This window comes from Micropterus dolomieu, linkage group LG13 (assembly GCF_021292245.1).
Source record: "Micropterus dolomieu isolate WLL.071019.BEF.003 ecotype Adirondacks linkage group LG13, ASM2129224v1, whole genome shotgun sequence".
NCBI classification, from domain to species: domain Eukaryota; kingdom Metazoa; phylum Chordata; class Actinopteri; order Centrarchiformes; family Centrarchidae; genus Micropterus; species Micropterus dolomieu.
In genome coordinates, this window is record NC_060162.1 from 22,450,661 (window position 1) to 22,473,997 (window position 23,337).

General features: G+C 40.8%; 1 protein-coding gene across 6 annotated transcripts in view; it reads left to right on the top strand.

The window, feature by feature from the left end:
- The window catches only part of rxraa (retinoid X receptor, alpha a), a 109,157-nt gene extending 88,829 nt beyond the window's left edge, over positions 1-20,328 (top strand). For 4 of the 6 annotated variants that reach the window (XM_046067290.1, XM_046067288.1, XM_046067289.1 and 1 more), the window contains 6 exons: positions 5,272-5,456; positions 10,565-10,694; positions 11,732-11,864; positions 14,207-14,298; positions 16,470-16,575; positions 17,821-20,328. In XM_046067290.1, coding sequence (XP_045923246.1) covers positions 5,272-5,456; positions 10,565-10,694; positions 11,732-11,864; positions 14,207-14,298; positions 16,470-16,575; positions 17,821-17,968 — 794 coding nt within the window. In that variant the 3' untranslated portion in view covers positions 17,969-20,328. The remainder of the gene's footprint in view (positions 1-5,271; positions 5,457-10,564; positions 10,695-11,731; positions 11,865-14,206; positions 14,299-16,469; positions 16,576-17,820) is intronic. The other 2 variants (XM_046067292.1, XM_046067291.1) reach the window with 1 other exon arrangement.
- The last annotated feature ends 3,009 nt before the right edge of the window (positions 20,329-23,337 follow it).

A 23,337-nucleotide genomic window follows, 5' to 3' on the forward strand; every position in this document is an offset into this window, starting at 1 on the left:
GTACATCATGCTGTGAATTGCAGCCAAAGGCTCTACTGCATTTAAATATAAATATTTCTGCTTGAAGCACTACTTTAGGGGAAATAATACATTCAGCTGTTGCAGCTCCATTATTGATGCACATGGAAACAGAGTGATGGGTTGCAGGGAGTCCTTGGGGAGTTCATTGATGTAGACTGGAGAAATAAAGACATAGCAATGGAGCTGAGTGAACTTCTGCTTCCTTTGCATTGTCTGGATGTCACCGTTGCTGCCAAGCTCTTGTGCTCCTAATTATTTGTATTAACCTTGTGTGGGTCAGCCTACCTTGTTATTGTGCACCAGCTTGTTACCACAAACACAAAATATGTTTTATGTGCTTATTTTGCAAGATACTCAACGCACAACATTTAATCAAAGCACTCAATTTGCGCCGTGAAAATGTGCACCACATTCAAATTAGAGGCTACTGATGGAATGCACATACTGCTCCTGCCCTTTTCAAATAGATACAGAGATTTAGTCAGTAGCCACATATGCAGAACATATAGTTGTGGAGGACAGACCGTTAATCAAACTTTCACTCTTAACTCTTAACTTTTTTCCGTCCGCATCAGTGCAGCTACAAGTCCTACTACTTTTAGCTTCAACAGTGACGTTACTCTTAAACTTCTGTTTGCAAATTACAGGTAAAGTCAGCGTTTTGTGTTGATGAAAGACTCTTATGTGTGAAGCTCCTACATCAGCCAGTCAGAGAGCACCAGTGAAAGCCAGCTACTGAATTCGTTTTGATGAAATTAGCTTACTTTTCTGCCCAGTTTAGTTAACTTAGCTTAGCAATGTTTGTTAGCATGCTAACCAGAGGCAGACAATAATAAATGTCACTGAAATATTAATTTAATGGCAGCAAATATACTTGTAGATAGTTATGCTTTGAACTTTTGTTTTGGCCACAGTGTTGCATTGATTTGTACTGCACTTAAGTGCAGACATGTACAAGCGAATCACAAAACCTTTCAACTGAACTTACTGGTCTATATCACCATTGTCCCTGAATGAATCAGTAGAGCTGCATTTAGCAGCAGAGCTAACTTGTGAGTAAAAGCATTGTTGTCAGCTCAAATGTGATTACTTTCTGGTTAAAAGCTTACTGAAAGACTGCAAAAGCCACACAAAATTAGCGTGAAATCATAAGTATGCTGTTAATAGGTGCAGCTATTGGTTGTATAGGCCTGGTTTTGTGCTGAACTGAATAAACCAGCAACCAACTGAACTGAAGATGATCTGAATTAAATGCTGTGCCGTTATATACAATGATGCATTCGCTTATTAATACTGTACATATAGTATAGTGCATTTGAACTGTGATAAGTGAATGAATTACATAGTCAATGATTACAAATCTTAGTCAATCATTATTTCCATCTCTACTCTTCAGGTTTCATTAGGTCTTGTTCATCTGTTGAGGCATTTAGGCATGTGCGCACTCCAGGGTGAGGTTTAAACCACCCTTTTTACTATAGAACCTTAATTAAGCAGAGCAATAATAATAAAAGAGGTACTAAAAAAGAAAATGACATGCTTTGCTCATAAAGGCCTTGTATCGTCATGAAAACAGGGCACAATGTATAAAGACTGAAGCAGTTTCACACAGACATTTCCTTTTAATGGACAGCATGATCGATTGTGTCCTGTTCATATTCTCTCAATAAGTGGGACTGGCTCTTGAGTACCAGCATTGTTGGCTGTATTTGTTTGATACCGCACTTATCGCTTTCCAGTCTTTGAGAGCGACATGTTAACCTTGAATTGGCAGACACTGTCTATGATTGTGGGGCAGCGCAGTAAAGCACCTTCGAGGATGGATTACAGAGCTGATAAGACTAGGAAGATTTGGGTTGTGTGAGGAGAGGGGGGAGGGTGGAATCAGGCAGTCAGGTGTGAATTTTAACACTCCATGAGGGTGTTAAAAATATTAGCACTCAGCAGTTGCTGTTAAGCACTCTTTTGCACATTGAACAAATCAATCACTGCCTCTCACCAATGTGGTCGCCACGGTTACAGAATATAGAGTGCATAGATTATACTGAGCGATGTACAGTGTCGCCAGTGGACCTGGAGAGCAAAGATGGTAGCAGGTGTTAACCAGGTGTGTGTGTGTGTGTGTGTGCAGGTTCATGTGTGTTAGATGTTTAAAGCTGAGTAAACAAGAAGAATACGTGTTTTTGGGGTGGGTGGGGGGTGGGTGGGGGGTAAATGCATTTTGGAGGCTATTCTATCCAAGGCCAATTTGTCTTGACCTTTACTTGGCCTCCCCTGCCCTCCCTCTTACTTTTATTTATATCATTGTTGGGCTCTTTACTCCTTTCAAGGATATTATCATTTACTGCCGTTCGCCTCACTCAGAGTGCTGCTTAAGCCTCCCCCCACACCCTGAGGGCTGTGGTAAGAGAACAAGGCAGCAGTAGCCCAAAAGGCTAAGCGAATCTACAGAAAAACAGGATTAAATGAATTTATACTCTCCAAGTCAGGAGAGGAGAGGAGGAGGGGGGGAATAAAGCTAACATGATTTCGGCCCTACTCACCTCTCCCTGACTCCAACACAAGTATTCTACCCTTGGGCTGACCTCCACCACCAGACAGCAGTTCCTCTAAAATGGGGCCCCTTTCCGTCTCCTCCTCTAACATCCTCTGCTCCCCCCCACCAACGAGACCACTGTGATCCAGGAATTGGAATAGAAACCAGAGTAGGGGAAATGTAAGGAGACAGATCATCCTGCAAACCCAGTGTGTGTGTGTGTGTGTGTGTGTGTGTGTGTGTGTGTGTATGTGTGTGCGTGTGTGCGTGCGTGCTTGTGAGAGGCAGGACAGTTTTCCAGGTGTGTATGTAAGCTTGCATGCTGACAGTGAATTTCCAAAAGCCCTTTATCATTCAACACATTACGTCCAAAACTTTTTATTAATTCATTGTGAGGACAAACTTATAAAAAGCCACAGTACTTTTTTCTGTGGTTTCTTGAATTAAGTAAATTGTAGCCTTTTGAAAAGACAAAACACACACATCCCCACACACACATACACACACGCATCTTTTCCATTCTCACTTAAGGGTGGAGGTGCGGTTTCTCTTGCCTCAGCCACAGTGAGTCTCGGTGTCTGCTCAGCACACAAACCATTTCCTGTGTCTCCTTGCCAAGCCAATCAGTTAAAAGAACCAATACGGTTTGCTTCAACCAGCTTTTGTACATGACATGGGGAGAAAAAAAACCCTACAAGACAAAGTCTTCATTGATTTGTGGTCAAGGTTTTTATTTAAGCCATTCTGGTGACCATGCACGATGTAAAAGAGCGATGTGCCAGGCGTTATGAATGTGTATAAAACGAGCCGGCTGTTTGTCATTGAGCGCTGCATGAAAAAAACATCTCTTTGCAAGCTGAAAAAAGTCTTTTCCACTCTGCTGCGTTGTGCATAATGTAGGTCTAAGGTCCTAAATATATTACATCCACACTGTCAAAGCAATTATTGATGATTGAATTGTCTTGGATATGTTTACTAGCATAGTACATACAAGGTCATGCACTATTCACTGGCTTACCGAGACGCACTGACTGAAGCAGGTACTCACACATGCGGGTTCTTGACATGGGTAAGCGGACACACACTCAAGCACGTGAGTGTGAGTGACACTTTGTACGTAAGTGTGTGTAGATACATACAAGGACCAACAGCCTATTCAGTTTTCTGCTGATGTGTACCAGAGAATGAACAATTTGTTTTCTCAGAATCAGCAAGAATTCAAGCATTTAATCAAAGGGAAGATTCAGTGTTGAAAGCTGCTCAAAACAAAATCAAATCTGCCCTATCAAGTCATTTCATCTCAGATTCATCCAGCATAATTTCTTTTTCTTAGAGCACAAAAATTATCTACCAGTGCGGTTCCCTTTGTTTGAGAATGTTTCCAGAAATAACTCAGTATCTCAAACGGATCTTGGGTAAGGCAGATTGTTGCACTAGAAACAAGAACATGGTTGATTTGAAAAGTGCTGGGATAACCTCACCACACTGGCAGATTGGCAGTCACTTGCAGTCCATTTCAGTTGCTAAGAATTAAAGCTGTTTGCATGAAAAGTTGCTGAATTAAGCTGCATTATTAAATGTCTGGTCACTACAGGGTAGAAGTGATTTAAAAAGGAGCTGATAAAAACACACAGCCCTGACATAGTATTCCCTTTAAAAAATTATAAATGCTAATTTATTAAGCAAACAGTAATCTACTTACATATCAGTAGTCACAGAGCAATATTAGCAATTATCAAACCGCTGTGAAAGTTGTGAGAGGATGTCCAGGAAGTGATTTGATGTCAGTATATTCCTAAATGCAAGCTGTTGAAATTACAACCTGGCACTGTGCGTATTTAATTATTAAAATAATTACTTAATTTACTTTAAGTAACTTTTCTTTACAAACTCACAGGTGTGAAATCTTTTAGGGTGTTAACTATCTATATTGGCAGTTGTTTGAGATTTTTATATTGAAAAACCAAAAAGTTATTGACTATTGAAATGGATCGTATTGCACTTTTGAGACGGTCCCTAACACCGCCTACAGTAACAGGCGCGTTTGACAGACATTCAGTTCCTAGCGCTGCAAACTGCATCGTCATGTTTGGCGATTTTCAGGTGATCAAAACTGTGAAACTCAATTTTCCCTTAACTGTGCCTAAATTAGCTCTCCAACTGTGAGAAATCGAGGCTGGAGCATGGAGCATTACAGGTAACAGGCGGGAAACTAACTTCACTCCGGTTTCCATTCTCTTTTCTTTGCGGCGATGCGAGGCAGAGCTGTCGCTTCAGCTTCCACGTGTTGGATGTATGGTACCTTTGGTACCTAGCAAAACGAATACCAACGTCTTTTCTGAATTTTTAGTATCGACTTATCAAACTGAAGTATCGGTTCTCGTGACATCCGTAGGGTTGGGTAATAATTGTGAATTGGGTTGTTTGTGAGTCATCTTTCACATCACCAATCATCTTCTGTTTCTTTGTCAACATAAAAACTATTGATTAATGCAGCTTGAATATTTTAAGCAATTGACTTTTGCATTAGAGTCATTTTCCTAGAAAAATAAGCAAGCTTTTGAACCCTGAACTAAAATCTTGCTCAGTAATCAAAACCATGTAAACTTGCAATCCTGAATCTTCCTTTCAAAAAATACATGTGTTGTCGTTGTGACACACGTTGACATTGTAAAAACAACAAAACAAAAAACAGCAGTAGTGACCGGAACCAGTTTTGTTACATGCAGCCGTTCAGGAGGAGCGCCAGCGAGCCAAGGAGAGAAATGAGAACGAGGTGGAGTCCACCAGCTGCGCCAACGAGGACATGCCCGTGGAGAAGATTCTGGAAGCAGAGCAGGCAGTGGAACCCAAAACCGAGACCTACATTGAGACCAACCTTGGTGTGCCATCCAACTCGGTGAGTTGGGATTTTTATACATTCTTTGGCAAACACTCAGGTATTTACTGATATATTTATTGTGGTGTTGCATTTGTCTAAATGGTTACTGTTCTCCATAACCTTAATCTGACTACAAATTAACTGTAAAAATGGATAACTATTTGAACACAGCTTCTCTTTTTGTCTGTGATAATGTTCCATTTTATACACACAATAAAACACTCTGAGGTGTCCTGATGGAGAAAATAACGGTCTCACATTTACATTTTTCCCAGCTTCTCTATCTAATTTTTGCATTACTCATTGTCTAATTAAAATTGTCTCGTAGATTGGAATTGGGACAATGCTGTTTGAAATGCACTTTATGTTTTTTCTTGTTTCCAATAATAAAGCTTTATTAAAGTTGTTTTTGTTGTGGACTCTAAGACTGGCAGTCAGGAAGTTTATCAACACCCTGCTGCTTGTTGGTAAAGATGTTGATGAATTTTTGGGTGTGGTTACTGTTTGTCCTCCCTTTTTTAGTCCCTTTGGGGTGACTGCTTGTAGTCTAGAGCGCTGGTTTACCTGTTCACCTTGCATCAGCAACTACACTCAGCTGTGCTGTTTCCTCATCTATCCCCTCAGTATCAGCTGGGCACTGTGGGCTGTCTTTAACACAGAGGAGACTAAGAGTGATGAATAATGCAACAGGCAGGCTGTTCCTGAAAGCATCCCACAAAGCCTCAGCTTCCTCAGGAATTCTGCTGGAACATGAGAAACAGTGGTGGAGCTGTGCGGCAGCCTACCAGGGGGTGGGGGCAGAGGGTGAGACTGAAGGAGGGAGGAGGAGAGGGAGGGCTTCTTCTGGGATTCATGTGCTTCAGGGGGAAATGTCCTGTGAAGTAAAGGTAGCAATGTGAAGGCTGTTATGTGAGTAAATGGGAGCTATTTTGGGGAGCCAGATGGAAACGTAGGAGATGAGCGCTGACATCAGGGAGAGGGATAAGGAGTGGGTAGTCACAGGGGAGCGGCTGGCAGCTCAGACACACTAATGCACTGACTGTGTCTGGGCTCGGCCATGGTGCGGCCCTCCATGCCCACTGCCTGCATGACACCAAAAAGAGAGAGTTTTTTTAAAGGAATGAAAACAGCAATTTTATTGTTTATCATTTTAAAGTGGAATCAAAGTGCCATCATATCATTTTATTATTGTACAAAATTGTACAAATTCCTGACTCTGTGCAAGTTTACAGTCCTTACAGGACTTCCTAACATGCAACAGCTCTCGTGTGTTTGGAATTGATTCACAACAGAAACTCATAGTATAAACATAAGCAAAGAGGGTGGACGAGTATGCAGCTGAGGTGTCGCCTAATAAGTAGGATCTGAGCCACATCACCTCCTCTCTAACTGTATGAGGACAAGCCACACAAGCACACTAGAAGACAACAACATTCACACAGCAGGAGAAACAAATGCACTGAGGGAGAGAGAGAGCGGTTCCAGGTCCCCGGACTGCCCATGGTCCAGCACAGAGAAGCCTGAGTGCAAGAGAGGAAAAAATGAGAGGCTAGGGAGAGAGGCAGGTTGGCTGATTTTAGTACACAGACAAACAAAACCAGCAGAGGGTTAGAGAAATTCAGTTGATATCAAAAAGTTTGCAGCCTCTTGATTGAAGACATTACCATGAACTAAACCTTTATCCAAACCGGAGCCCGGGATGTTGGCAGAGTATCGGCATGCAGGCTATCCTGACCAAAAGGACTCCCCTTTGAGAGGCACTGCCCCGTGCTATAATTGATCACAGGGCCCAGGCCATGAGTGTACACCATGAATAGGCCACCGCCACTGTCTAATGGCTGGGGTCTGGCCAAGCTGAATAAAGTGTGTTTATCTCATGGTGACCTAGAACAGGAGTTAAAGAGGCGTTAGTAATTTGCCTTCAGTCAGACAAGGAGAGTACTTCTCTTAAGTAGGAGGGGAAGAGGAGATGATGTTATCGTTCACTAATACTGGAGGTGTTTTTGTTCTTCCATGTATTTCTCTCCTTCTGCATCTTTCTGTCTTTATATTAATCCTTGATGGCTGTTCTACCAAGGTATCTTTTCTTGAATTCAATGCAGGAAGCATTGCTGTTATGTAGATGATAATTAGCTGATGATTCATCTCCAACAGATGAGAACAGTTTCTTTTTTCAATCTAAAAAAAAGTGGGACACTTGAGTAATTCTACCCAATTTTCTCTCGGTTGTCACGCTCGTATAGCCTGGTTGAAGCAAAATAATGAAAAATTGAAAGGCAATCGTTCGTCTCCACTCCCCAAGTGATGAAAATTTCATGGGACAGTATGCAAGCCTGGCATTCCTCTAAGTTGCTGGGCTGATCGACCACGGCGGTGGAGTGTTCATGGCTGTAAACCCTTTGATTTCCTGGGAATGAAGACAGTGTTGTTTGTGGCAGGCGTTTCAAAAATCTGTTAAAGCAGCAAAGCTCCAGTAACTAATTTTTGTCTCAAGTTTCCGTTTTTGTCCAAGACTCCTCCCGCTTATTTGCTTCCTGTTTTCAGCTGTGATTTCCACCGTAGAAGAAGCGGAAGTAGCTCTTACGCTTGAGCTGTATGGTATTCCCAGGTGGGCTTTTGTACTTTGGAGGGTAATGTTATTCCCTCACAGGTCACAGTAGGCCACTCCATTGTGGAGCCGATAACATCCTAAATGCTGTTGTCTGACTTGAACAGTGAGTACAGTAATGTGATGCCTGGAGATTGTTGCAGGGAAGTATAAGCTCCTCTCCCCTGTCATCTCCACAGACAGAGGCAAAGAAACCAGGTCAGTGTAAACACGGCTAAGATAGCCATACAACATTCATGAGGCTTGCCATGTTTAACGAGAACCCTGGGACTTGTATTCTTATGAGGAAGGGTGGCTCGACCGGGGCGCACACTGAAGCCCCTTTTTGTTTTTCTTTGTTTTGGCTGGGGCGGCCCTTTGGAATGAATTAGCTGAATCTGTTTATGTGTTTTTGGGAGGAAGTGCAGCTCACGAAAACTGTCGCGCTGAGCTGCGCCGTCCACGTCTCCCACGGAGATCAGATGCTGAAATATTCATAAGATGCCTGTTTTCTTTCTCCCCCTGAAGAAGGGGAAAAAAGGAAGACTTTCGGTTTTCAAAACAGTGTGGGCTTTGTGTCTGGTTTAAGTTGTTATTATCTGTGATACTCTGCAGTCAGTGTGAGTTTCACACCGTAGGGAGGGAACGTGGAGAAGAGGAAGGGAGAGTCTTTGGCCTGCGTATTATAAGAGGAGAATGTGAGTGGAGAGATGGTTTCTCCTTCATCTTGAACTAATCTTCTCTTGAGAGTTGCAGTTGATGTCGGGATCCTCCGAGCTTTTAGCATCGATCAGTGGGATTAAAAGAAAGAAATTGGGGAGAAGTTCTTGTCGGAGTGCGAGTTCACACAGGGATACTTAGAATTTAAGGATGTTTACTTGATTGAAATTTATGCACAGAAGTGTGTGCAGAAAGCCTTTGTTTACACACATACATATCAAGGGTATGTGCTCCTGGGATGATGGTAAATTGCTCGTCAGAGATTGACAGTATTGTTTGGGATTTTTTTCCCCTGCCTAGATGGATTTACATTTTAGTGAGTTTGTCATACTGTATGTGTGTTGCATTAGTATTCCACCATTGTTCATAAACTCCCTGTTGGCCAAAGAATAATGCCTCCCGATCTTATGTATCAGGACAGTTAAGGACAAACAGTCCTTGTCTTTGGACTGGCGATTAAATTCCATCCATCCATCCATCCATCGTCAACCGCTTATCCTGCATACAGGGTCGCGGGGGGCTGGATCCCAGCTGACATTGGGCGAAAGGCGGGGTACACCCTGGACAGGTCGCCAGTCCATCAAAGGGTGATTAAATTGCACATAGAAATTATAATTCAACAGGAAAACTCCTCATGTTCAGCAATGTAGCTAGCATTAGGAACACAGAGATATACTTCTGATTTGTTTTCCATTCTGGCCATCTGAACGACAGTTTTAATACAGCCAGCTTCTTTAAGATGATACCAGTAATTTGTAGACTCATTATCTTTAGAACTGACATTACTCAGTACAAGAAAAATAAAGTAAGACACTAAATAAATAAATACAAAAATTTTATTCCAGGCGTATAAATTTCTTTTTGCATTTGATGAAACATATGTTCACAGCAACAGTGTATGTACATCATTCTCCGCAAATGAGAATGCACTTACCCTATTTATATATTTTTCCAATGTAATAATAATTATTATGTCCATCTCTCAGAGCACTTTCAGCTCTTACGCTCATCTCTCCTGAAGGATTTAGTAGCTCTACAATGAAGTGAAGAAAGGATTGTTGCTTTCTCCTTGGTTCACCTGGACTTTTTATTTCATGGAGGAACTAGTCAGTGTCCCTATTTTAGACAGTAAATGGACAATGCACAGGTCCATTAGCCTGCGCAGTCTACTACCAAGAACCGCTTGTTTTTGATTCATCAATAGAAATGTTGACCTTAATTGACAACAATTTAAAAATTGTAAAGAAATATAAAAATAGATACACTTTACCCAGCTATGAATGTGTATTAGCTTTGTTAGTGGACTTCTTATGAGAAGTCACACAGTCATCATTACACATACACAATCATTCGCTGAGTTTTACAAAGCCCTGCCCAGTCTAGTTTATAAAGTACCATTTGAGCTTCTAAGCGCTTCTTATGTTGTGAAGTGTCAGTGGAGTGTCTGGAGGGGCCTCTTGAGCTCCACTAGCTGTCCAAAAGGCTGATTTGTGTGTCGGCTAAAAGGTCCCCAAAGAAAGAGTCTGCTTGGTGAAAGTCGTTTTTTCACCGGCAGCTCTCTGCAGGTATTTCCTCCACTCACTGGGACAGAATCACTGTTTGTTTTGTCTCCCTACTAGCTCCTCTTTAGAGGATATTATTCATAGCTTAGTACTTGTAAGTGTGAATGTGTGTGGTGATAGGTGGCTCAACCTGACGCCAGGCTCTCGGCCAAAAGGGGCACGCAGGCTAAAACAAAAATGTGACACCTTTTCATTTCATGCATAGGATGAATTTCTAACGTCTAGATTTGTGTCTGTCTGTGTCTGTTTCCCTGCAGCCCAACGACCCAGTGACAAATATCTGTCAGGCGGCAGATAAACAGCTCTTTACCCTGGTTGAATGGGCCAAGAGGATCCCCCACTTCTCTGAGCTGCCGCTGGATGACCAGGTCATCCTCCTACGAGCAGGTATGTCAAAAAGGGCTTAAAAACAACGTTCTTAAAAAGCAGACTTAAGTGTTGTGCACAAACCAACCGACCAACAAACAAACAAACAATGACAGTGACTGACAATGATGATGGTTTTATTGCGGAATGAACTTGAATAGACTAATGTGGCCCTAAACATGAATAACGCTCTTGATCATGTGACAGAGAGAGGAGTCAGGCACACCAAGGTCAGAACAACTCATTGTGTGTGGAAAAGCAAGCTAACCGCTCAGGATCACAGAAGCAGCACCATAAAAACACAGACTGAATCATCTGTCACTTCTCTTACATTCACTAACATTACATGCAGGAAGGTCTTTTGGGTTCTCGGTAAAAACACTGCCCTTGTTGCCTGCCTGTCGCTCCAAATTACAACATTGTATTCTCAAACCACCTTGAGGAAAAAAAGCTTTTACAAAGCCATCCCATACCCTGAAAAAGAAATCTTCCCATCATTCCTTATCCTCCTCACATACATTGATGGAGAGACTTCAGCAAAGCAGAGAGAGACATTATTCTGGAGAGCTCGTCTCTCAGGTTTTCTATAAATAACCGCTTTAGTTCTGCTGTATCACAGATAAAAGCATCGCGGCTCCTCTCATACCCAACTCAACTCTGGGGAGAAGAGGCGAGTGTTGCCAGGCAGAACAGTTAAAGGAGCCCTGTCACTCAGAAGGCGGCGTCTTGTGTCTTCTGTGCTCTCTGTGTCAAGCCCCTGCTTTGGCACATCAAGCCTGTTGTCTTTATTATGATGGCAGGCGCAGTTCATCCCTTTTACACGCTTGTCTCCTCAGAAAGCATGATTCAAATGTCTTGGTGATAACCTGATGCCTGTGCTTGAGAAAGCTGCACGCTTTTACTGCGCAGCGTAATTGATTCATTGGAATTCCCCCTTTGTTGTCAGTTTCATTTTTGCTTGAATGCTGTGTGAACTTTTGTACAGGGATTTGCTTGTCCCCCCCCACCCCACCCCACCTCATACTTTTCCTCAATCCCTCTCCCCATCTCTGCCGCAGGTTGGAATGAGCTCCTCATTGCATCATTTTCGCACCGTTCGATAACGATTAAAGACGGGATTCTGTTGGCGACCGGGCTGCACGTCCACCGAAACAGCGCCCATAGTGCCGGAGTAGGAGCCATCTTTGACAGGTCATTATTACCATATTAGTAAACTTTCTTGTAATTGTGTTTAAATAAATGTATAAGCAACCACTTTTAATAATATTTTAGCTATCATTTTCTTAACATATTTTGTAAATAGTTGATAACTTGCAGCTAATGGCTTATTAATAAATAATTTTAAGATAAATGTTTTATAGGTCAGTAATAAGCCATTAATGAGGACACCTTGGGTTACCAGATTATAAATTAATCTGCGGCTGGCAACGTAACTTCTTTGGGTTATAATGTAGTTTATTAATAGCTCATTACTGATCCCAAAAATGATTTATCCCTATTATATATTAAACACCACTCAGTCAGAATGTCTTATTAGAAAATGGTAGAAAGTAATTGTATGCATACTTTAGTTGCAACTAAACGTGTTGCTAATGCTAATAAATCATTTATAAATACTTAATAAATCAGTAATAAGCCATTAATAATGATGAACTTTATGGTTGCAAAGTTGTGACATTGTCTTCGTGGGTAGCTCAAATGTTGATGCACCTCATTACTGATCTATAAAGCATAAATCCATTATTTATTATCATTATAAACTTACGCACCCTTTATTTACTAAGCTTTAAAAAAAGTGGTGTAATTTTAGGCATACTTACTATATACAAGTTATAATTAAAAGTATTGCTAATACTAATAAATAATTTCTAAAAGTTTTATCAATCAGTATCCATTAATAACACTAACTTTTTGCTTGCCAAGTTATGAAATATGTTGCCGCTCAAGCATTATTAGTGGCTTATTCCTGATCTACCAAGCATTAGTAAAACATGTATTTACCACTAATGCTCAGTCCCTCTGGGGGATCCTTAAAGTATTATCTTGTGTTATTTTATCTTTATAAAACCTTAGTTTTAACTTCAAACACCCTTAAATACGTGGTTTCATGTTTTACAGCTTGTGACATTTAGGTTTCTTCCACTGAAATATTACGCCTAGACTGGAAGTAACAAGTGGGCCTCATGACAGGTTATTAGCACAGGAACTATTGATTGACTCCAGAATATTAAAAATGTACACCTGTATCCATAAGCGGTCACACAGAACTGCTCAGAAAATGCCAAAAATAGAAAAACAAAATCCACACACAAGTCACTCACTCACTGACATTGACATTCCAGCTGTTGTCTAACATGAGTCTGCGGTGTCTGTTCAGCTGCCTCACACCTTGGGCTGAGCTGAGATGCACAATTTGGCAAGCTACAAAATATACAAGAACAACAGATATTTACTCTTTTCGGTTTTTATCAACCAATATTATTCGTCAACAATTCTGGGTGATTTATTTTAAAAATGGAAAAAAACTGCAGTTGTAGTGTACGTGCTCCTGAGGAACCAGGGATCAGACAGAGTTGGCAGTTACATGTGTGGTCACCAAACCCATATAAACAGCAGTCTGTCTTCTTTTTCTCTTTCTCTGTGTGTGTGCCCCTCTGATCACCAGCCTCTGTGCTCAGTCATCAGCGTTCACAGCCACAGGACATATTCCATCTCTGTCTGTTAACTGTGGCAAGCATTAGGAGACAGAGAACTGATTATGTTTCTTTATCTACTCCTCTCTCTCTCTTCAGCCATACACATGAAGAGACTGATTAACTTAAACACTTGAGTCTTTTCTTCCCCCTACCTCCCTTTTTTTCTCTTCTTCTTTTTTTTTTTTTTTTTTTAGCCCTGTTGTTCCTCCTCCGAGCAAATTGAATTAGAATGAGCTAAGAGCCGCAATTGACTTTGCTATCCGAGTGAGAGAGGAGGGAAAAACGGAGTGAGAGGGAAAATAAAGAGAGGCTGAGGAGAGGGTGCGACGGAGTCAAAGAGGGGTGAGGAGTTCGAGTGACTCCACGCACCAACACGCCCACCAATGATGTCACACTCAGACAGTGGGAGTGCTGGTGTTAGATTACAGCATGTGTGTTTACTCTGCGGCTTTCCTTTTATGAAAACCATGTACTAAATATAATTACTTTGCAGCGTTATAAACTTTTCCACTGATCTAACTGGGCGTATGTGGGCTGTGAGTGTGCATGTGTATATTGGCTTTTAAATAGATCGGAGCTGCATAGTAGTTAAAACATATTTTTAATGTCGCAGTCTGGATCTGGATAATTCACGTGTTGTGTAGTGTGTCATTTACAAAAATGTACCAATTAGATTCAGATGGTTCCCTGTGATCTTAACTTCTCTGGCAGTTGTCATGTGATATAACGCAAAAATAGTGTAATAGCCGAGAAGGATTAAACAAACTTCTGCTTGTGATTTTGAATGAGCCAAATCTCTGACTTTGTTTGTTTTGTGTTTTTTTGTCTTTTGTGCAGAGTGCTCACAGAACTGGTGTCAAAGATGAGAGACATGCAGATGGATAAGACAGAACTGGGGTGCCTTCGAGCTATAGTCCTTTTCAACCCAGGTAACTATCACTACTTTGTAAGCTGCCATTTGCTGTGTTGCAGTTGAAGGAAGCTGTGAATTAAGAGTTTCAAAGGTGTGTGTGATTTTTAAAAGAGTATATAAAAAGGTATATACTGTCAGATGTCTTTATACTGTGGTTTCTAGTTACCCTTTTCACCAACACAATCAGCTGACAATCAGAATACAGCACATCAGGGAAATGTCTGAAAGCTGTTGTGAAAAGGGAAAGTGAAAACTAAAACAACGGGCTGTGAGTTTGGGGTTTGTGGTGAGCTACTTTACAGAAAAATAACAGCTTAAAAGGGTTAGCAAGCCACATGTTAAGCATCCTCAACACTATCAACAGATTTCCAATGTGTGATTGTTCTCTCGGAGCAATATTGTATTGTTGAGCATCCTTTATTGAGGTTCAACAACGTTAATGTTCTACTGCTTCGAGCTCTAACCAAGGAAAACAACATTCACCCGACCCTAATTTTGCTAGAATAAAATATGACTTTAAAATGAATTTATAGTATCCAACTCTTTTATCCAGTATGCTTGCCAGATGGCTTGTAAAAGGTTTGTGTCTTTATTGATGCAGCCTCAGTGTGGTTACAGTCGATTGCAATGGCATTAAGTTTTCACAGCGGGAAGGAATGGACCATGTTGTCCTATGCAGCATAATACTGATGATACCATGAGACCATATTCTATTTCGATTGTATGTAGTGTGTATACTGTATATATTTGATTTCTAATTTGATTATTGATTCTACTTCTCTTGTATTTTATGCTTTCGTTTGTTGCTGTGCCAATTTGAATTTTCCCTATGGGGGCCCAATAAAGGAACATCTTATCTTAATCCACGGCTCCACTGCCCAGCAGTATTATAGGTATTTTGCAAATATCAAATTGTCACCAAAATGTGGATAAAAACACCACTTCAGGTGAGGCCTTACAGCTTCGATAAGGATGTTAACAGGGCACAGAAGTGATGTATTCAGCCATATGTTTGGGATGTACTGAGCATACAGATGGAGAAGATGATTATGCAGCAGGTAAAAATTAAATAAACAAAACTTGTAACCATTGAGATGCTTTGAAAGTGACTGAATCTATGGTGGTATCAAGAGTGAATGAACTACTAATGTTTCACATTGACCTTTCAAGCAATCTGAAGAGTTTTGATGCTCCTGGGTGGACCGTCACTTTAGGTTTTGACTCTGCTTGACCTCATTCATGTAACTTGAGAATTGGGAACTGGCATTTGACTTGCCCTTGTTTTCTTTGAACTTGAACAGCGAGTTTTCTTTAATTGAGGCCCCTCTCTTGCCTAGGCATGTGTCCCTCCCCCTGCTATCAGTGTGCTGTTCTGTATTTGAACCTCATCCACATGGCACAGAAGTATACTAAACCAACCGATGAATGTGACCCAGGTTTTTAATGACTCAGTGTGGGAGCCTCCTTCCCTCCCTCTGGAGCCACTGTGGATTTATCTACCCCAGACACACAGATCCTCTGTGTTCCACATTTTGTTCAGGCCACATCCAGACCTACTGGCCTCGGTACATTTTTCAGCCTGATTCCTTGTTAATTAGGGGTTCACTACACTTGTACGACTGAGAAAGCAAGGGTAGGGGGGGGGGGGAGTGGAGAAGGGGACGACGAGGCTAAAAAGGCCCTCAGTCTTTCCTTTCCCACACTGCGTAATCGAGTCCAGCCATTAACAACAAATCTTCATTCATTGTTGATCAATTGTTCAACTCTTTGTTCATCAGAAATGTTAATCAATGACGGGTTTGTGTCGTAAAAGATGAGTCTTTCAGTGAAGCATAAATTAGCGCCGCTTGGAAATTACAGCCCTAATTGGACTAACCCAGAATGTGGTGACCTACGTCCACAACCAGCCTGCGGGGTTAAAACTCAACTTGTAAGTTAGTAAGGCTCTGCTTTCCATTGTAAACTACAGCAAGGCACTCAACTATAATTTACACTGGTTATGTTTTCAGTAACCAAAAGTGACAGCATTTGGTAAGAATGTGAAGATTAAGAATGCATTAGTGGGGAAACACCTTTCCTGTCTGAATGTATAGACATAAAATCAGCCCCCAATTATGCATGGTTAAGGTTGTTGTTGTTGTTGATTATTAATCTTTATATATGTAATGTCTGTGTGTGTCTCCACAGACTCTAAAGGTCTGTCCAACCCTGGTGAGGTAGAAGCTCTGAGAGAGAAAGTGTATGCGTCTTTAGAGGCCTACTGCAAACAGAAGTACCCCGAGCAGCCTGGCAGGTATGAATACAGACACAGAAATGACTGTGCACACCCCAGTTAAACTGCACAATCTACAGATAGAGAAATAAAAACATGTATTGAATAAACTCCAATCCACACAAGCCTTCATAAGGTAAAAATCCCTACTGCTGCATACAGTATCCACATAAATAGTCGTTTTCATCAATACAGTAACTCTAAGTTCACCCTGTCATCAGATGTGATTGATTGATATCTCTCTTAAGATCTTCTGGATTAATAAATTGCATATCATGTTAATGAGAAAAGGAACAAAAGTTTAAACATTAGCGCAAATCAGTTTGTTACATGTTGTAACCTCGCCATGTTTTCCAGCCAATTAGCTGTTTGGATTGCAGAAAAGGGGCCTCATGCAAGAAAATTTGTATTATTCTAAATCGTCCTTCCTTTTTTTTCCAAGTGGGTTCCAAGTCAGATTCATCAAACTTGTTGTAAATTTCAACATAGGGCCACGTGTTCCGTTCACAAAAGTTACCGAAGAGTAAAATAGAGACCGTTTCAAGATGTGCTGCAGTCAGAAATCAGCAGATAAAAATAGAAAACAGATTTCACAGGGTCATATCGAATATCAATATGAATACAGCTGCCAGCTGCGTGTCATCAGAGCAGCACTGTACTGTGACAGAAATATAGTTAGATGCTAATATACACAATACGGTAGGTGAAGGTACAATGTCAACTGTAACTGATCCGTAAAATTCACAGTGACCTGCATAAAGTCCCTGATTGTAGCCTAACAAATGAACTATAAAATATGTCAAAATACAAAATAAAATTCATTAAATTGGTGAGCCAAGATGATATGGTGAATGGGATATAAATTTTACATTAAGTTTATCTTCACCATATATTTAATTTTAGTATGAAATTTAAATTTGTTTAGATTGAGGAATTGTATTTATTTTACCTGTGTGGAGAATGGCAGACTGTCTGTACACGACTTGTACGACATGTCTGGACCACTCGTGAATTTTGTTTGCTATGAGAAAACGCTGAACGGTGTACAGTGAACGCTGCATCTTCTCAGAAATCCCTCATACTTGCCATACGAGTTGCTCATGCACGAGGCCTGATATGTGGCCGCAGCACATTATATTGAAGGCACTGTACGTATGTGTGGTATCAGCGCTGTTGTTTGTTCTAAGATTGTTTTTCCAATCCCTCCCTCTGCCTGTCTACTGCTATTTTGGTCTTGTGTCTAATTTTGCTACTGTGTTTTGACAGATTTGCCAAGCTGTTGCTGCGGTTACCAGCGCTGCGCTCCATCGGCCTCAAGTGTCTGGAGCACTTGTTCTTCTTCAAGCTCATCGGCGACACGCCCATCGACACCTTCCTCATGGAGATGCTAGAAGCCCCGCATCAAATGACATAATAGCAGAGGGGGTTGAGCGCTCCTCCCCCTCCCTCCTCCCCCACATCTCCCTCCAACCCTGGATCGGGAGCCGGGTCCTTTTCAAAATCCTGTCTCTAGCAAGGGACCGATCACTTGGCGACTTTGAATGGAGGACCTCTACCCTCCCTTCTCTCCTCGGCTCCCTTCTGATGTGTTTTAAAACAATGAATTCATCATGTCAATGGGTCTGTTTTATACCTTGTAAAAACAAAGGTTATATATATATATATAGTCACTTGTGTTTTTGCGTGATTTTCATATGAAAATCACGCAAAAACACAAGTGACAACAGTGGACTGATATAAGGTTGGACAGAGGACAAAAGAAACGTATTGAGCCATCGTTTTCATCCTTGCTTTTTCTGCACCTTAACAAGAAACAGCAGAGATGATCAGGTTTTAACACCCACAGTTATGCTTGCAGGTATATTTAAAAAATAACGGCGGTGATGTCATATTTGGACACTCAGCGTTGTGATCGGGACAATCGTGGACTTGGAGAGGCTGCGGCTTTCTAGACGTGGACCTGAGCCCTATCTCTCTCTTTCAGGACTGAACTTACTTCGAGGAGGGACTGTGGGGGCACAGTATGTCTGCTTAAAAGGAACTTGTCTGTTCCTGCCTGACTCCACTGAACACGTCAGGTCTTGCACTAGCTAGTTTTTGAAGTGTGAGCTTTCTGGAGTAGAACTTGGTGGTGGGTTGACAAGACTGCAAGTGCTCATAAACCTCAGGTCTCTGCCCAGTCCCAACAAATGCAACCATGTCTTACTCCATTAGCACTGTGCAACATCGGGGAGGATGACACACTAATCGGCCCTTCAGTTAATGTTAATTGATTGACCAGTTGAGTTGGGAGAGCTTGTTATGTACAATCTGTGCAGAGCCTCTGCACGCAGGAAGATGCAGGCTGTAGTAAATTAGCCCTGCGTTTGCGTTATGCTGCAGGATGCTCTGAAAGGCTACCAGCAGGCGCAGGGACTTTTGTCATCCTATATCAAAAATTTGGCCTTTGTCGAAACCTCACAGCAAACTTGGATGGCTGGAAAGTGAGCACACGGTCTCATCTGTGGGGGGAATGTCGTAATTTCGCCGGCCTCTGAGCTCCTTTTTCGTCCCTTCTCCAACCTCTCCACTTCTCATTTCACGTGAATTTCAGCACACCATTTACACCTCCACACTCAGAAATCTCTCTGCTCAGCGCAGCGGGTATTAGCTTTTCGAAACACCTCATATCTACCTGTGCAGAAGGTTACAACCGTATACAGTATTTTAACAGCACCAATGCACAACATGTACCTCTGTTTTCATCCCTCAGACCGTCAGTTCTTAACACTCATCTAACCTTTTACAGTATGCGGGAGAAGTCGCTGCAGCAGAGCCATTATTTGTTTATTTGTTTGTTACTTGGCACTTAACCTCATGACAGCGGAGTCGGGTTCCTAAACTGAGAGCTGATGTTGATGTAATCGACCTCTGAGGTGGAATTTGGCCCAGGCCCAATCAGGAACGCCCCAATTGTTTTCCTCCTCAGAGGGACATACACATTTGCTCTATCTGCACTTCTCTGGACAACAAAGTGTCATTCAAGTCGGACTGAAATGTTAAATATCTGTTGTTGTGTATAAATATGTTTTGTGCCCATATTCTGCTTTTTCCCCCCTTTTTGTCCTTTTCTCTAAATGCTGCAGCTGCTGCAAAACTATGCATCAAGTGCATTTCCAAAGACTGTCCACAGACGGGTGCATGTTAGTATGGCTTAAACAGGTCGGATACATGTTAAAACAAGTGTTTGTGAGGTGTGGGTCCGCCGTAATATTTTCCTGGACTGGAGTAAATCTCTTATTTAGGTTAGTTTCCCCTCTATTCGGATAATTTGGAAGTCATTCTGTACTGGTTTATTCACCATTTACTGCTACACAGAAAACAAACAGCTACCAGCCCTCATGTGAAAGTGTGTAATGGAATAGTGGAGCATAGCCGAGTTTAAGGACATGTTTAATAATAGCTATTGCCTATTGTCGTACGATATGACAAACGGACTAAAAGAGAATTAAATCAAGGATTTTCTCCCTGTATCTGCATATTCGTCACTCTTTCATAAGCACCTTAACATAACCTGGACTTGAAAGAAAAGCAAAAACAAATCCTAACCAGAGCACTGTGTTTTCATTATCCTTTGATAAACTGAGATGGTCAATGGTCTGAGGTGTATGGAGTCTCGTGTACCATGTCAGTAATCATTTTTCAGTGTTTAACTCATAAAATGTAATAACATGTAATGGATTTGCATTTCAGTTATGCATTGAAAAACTCAAAGTAAAAAAACCCACAAGATTATGATATTTGTCAATAATTCTATTTCCTTATTGAATAATAATTTATTTTTAAAATAGAATTATAATGCAGAGTTTGAAAAGGCTTTTAATTTTGGCATCTATGGGTCTAACATATTCTATCTCAAAATTAATTTGTCTCCTGCTTAAACATTTACAGTTTCCATTTTGCGATTGCTTTTATTTAAAGCATCGCTAAAAAATTAAATGAAGTCTAAATCACAGAGCATTTTATTGCCCAGCTGTTGGCTTTTTATCAGCCCTCTGAGCTCATTTTCTTATTGTGTTTTTTCAATTTGTCAACATATTAATTGAGAATAATTAAGTCTGAAAAACGTCTCTAATAGACTGGTTTCTGTGCAACGTCATCACCGAGATGCGCGCGCAACTAGGGGGCAGAAAGCAGCACTCTGTCTTCACGGCATATGAGTTTATACGGCATATCTAGCAGCAGTGTTGGGCAAATTACCCAGAAATTGTAATGAGTTACTTTTCACTTATTACTCATTTAAAAAGTAACAATATTACTTTACATATATTCGTTATGTAACAATTACTTTCAACGTACCCCATCCTTAAAAGTGACAGGGAAGCTGTTTAGCAGTGCATTTTAGAAATTAATCCACCTTACTGGAACAATATTAACCTGAGGAGTCAACAACCAGCCGAACTGAAAACACTGCAGCCTCTCAGACCAGAGGATGCTGCATCTTATTGGCTATGGATATAGGCTATTTAAAAATGATTTAAAAAAAACCATTTTAATTAATCGCATATTCATAACAGCAGCAATGAGTATGATTTTTACAAAGCATAACGTTTTTTAGCGCCACTGTCTGAGATTTTTTTATTTAAATCAAGCAAGTGTGCCTAGCAGCTGACTTGAACAACATAAGGTCCGGTTTCCTTGACCTGCCACGCTGTCGCGCATGTTATATTAATATACGAAATGATACTCAAACAAGCAGATCCAACTGTTAAATGGCAGTTTCTTATTAAGTAAACAAGAATTTACAAACAATGCGTAATCTACGTTGATTACAGTTGTTGACTACAGTCTTCTGACCGGCTACCAAAGCGCTTTCGCCCCCTGGCTGCGTGCGCATCCAGTAGTGTTTGTATATAAGAAACCTGTCTATTATTCTGGTGGCATCATCAGGATTCAATAGAAGTGCTGACACCAATGACACAATGACCATGTTTCAATTTCTCATAACGATTCGGGTCCAGTTTCACAGACGGGGCCTCCACTGAGTAGGGGTAACTTTGCAGAAGAGTTGGTTCAGATGTTCAGCTCTGAAATGTCACATACTACACACTTCAAGCAGGACTACAACATATACTGTCAGAGTCAGAGAGCAGTTTGGGTAAGACAGAGGGACGGAGGCAGTGGCTGTTTAACAGATGTGAGCTCCCTCTAGTGGAAGAGAAGCAGCGGTGCAACATTACTTGAATTTTTCTAAAAGTATTTAATCAGACAAAAAAAGATGGCACTTTCTCACGGGGTTATTGTCATCAGTGTTCCTCTTGATCTCAGTAAAACCTCAGTGTCTGCGTTTGTTATAACTGAAAAGAAAAGTAGCAATAACTTCAGTATGACCTATTGGCTTGTTGTTTTGTTATTACCGAACAGTTTCATTGAGGTGGCCTGTGTTACTACAAACTATCCAGGTGACAGACAGTATTGACTGCCAGTTCAGCTCAGTTTACAGTATTTATATTCTGGAAACACTTTACTTGTCTGTGAAAACAAAAAAGGACAATTTTTTTTCAACGCAAGCATTGTGACAAAGAGAAACATTTTCTTTAAGACCGGGAAGGATTTACTGATTTCTTTTTCTTTCTTTTCTTTTATTAAGAGGAATGTACCTGATTTGAATCAAGAAAAGCCGATGTTAAGCAATTAAACGTTTTTTCGACTGGGTGACCCAACTTTAAAATGAATATCCTGCTCCCTTAAGTCTGATGTCCCCTCCTCTTAGTTTACTGTGACCGCAGGTATTTTAAGCCATAAAGTGGATGATGTGCGAGCTCACTCCCCTGCAGGAAATGAACTTGACTAGATAAAGAAAGGATCACCCACATAGAATGATTACCTACACAAATGCTTTATAACATAAAGCTATATTTTGTTAATATGTATATGTGTATATATTTATAAATATATATCAGACAGATCAGTTTCTTGAGTATTTCCAACAGTGAAAGAGGGCAATGAGTCTTTCAGACTAAACTGTTTCACACCAGGTGTTCAACTCAAGTTTTATGGTGGCTTTTTTTTAAAAACAAATATCTGGAGTGTTTTTGCATTTGGACCTTGACTTTATAAAAAAACAGTCCTGATCAACCAGCAGAATTGCAGCAGCTCTAAACTCAAAATAACCAGCTTCTGTGCAGTTTATGGGACCTAAAAAAAAAACATGAAAGAGGAAAAAAAAACCTAAAAAGGCTAAGAGTTTAAACCCTCTGAAATGTATGTGTTGCTTGGCAATTGTATGTTCAAAAAGTGTAATTGGGAAAAGCTGAGCTTGTGACACAATCACTGCTTTCTTTGTTGCATAGCCAGTAAAATGTTCAAGTGAAGACGAAAAAAAAAGACAAAAAAAAAACACTTGGAAAAAATATCTATTTTTGTACAAAAGTAATTTTATCCCTTGCTTGTGTACTCCGTTCTTTCCCCTCTCTTCCATGGGCTGTTGTGTACATAGTGGAAAAGCTTATTCAACGAGGCAAGAAATAATTTTCAGATTGAAAATTTAGTAGGTGGGCTTTGGCGCCTTGGTAACTGTGTCGCCTTTACTTTGCCATTTTCAACCTGTCGCTGCAAGATGGGAATGTCTTCTTTCATTATATTTTTGTCTATTTTTAAAGGAGATGGAATTTTGTCATCTGTTCTTTGTGGGTTGTTCTCTGATGTTCTATCTTTCATGGACAGAAAAAAAGATTATTAAAAAAAAACAACCTTAAAAGTGCTCGACTGGTGCCAGTTGATTCTGTGTTTACGTTAAGAGGC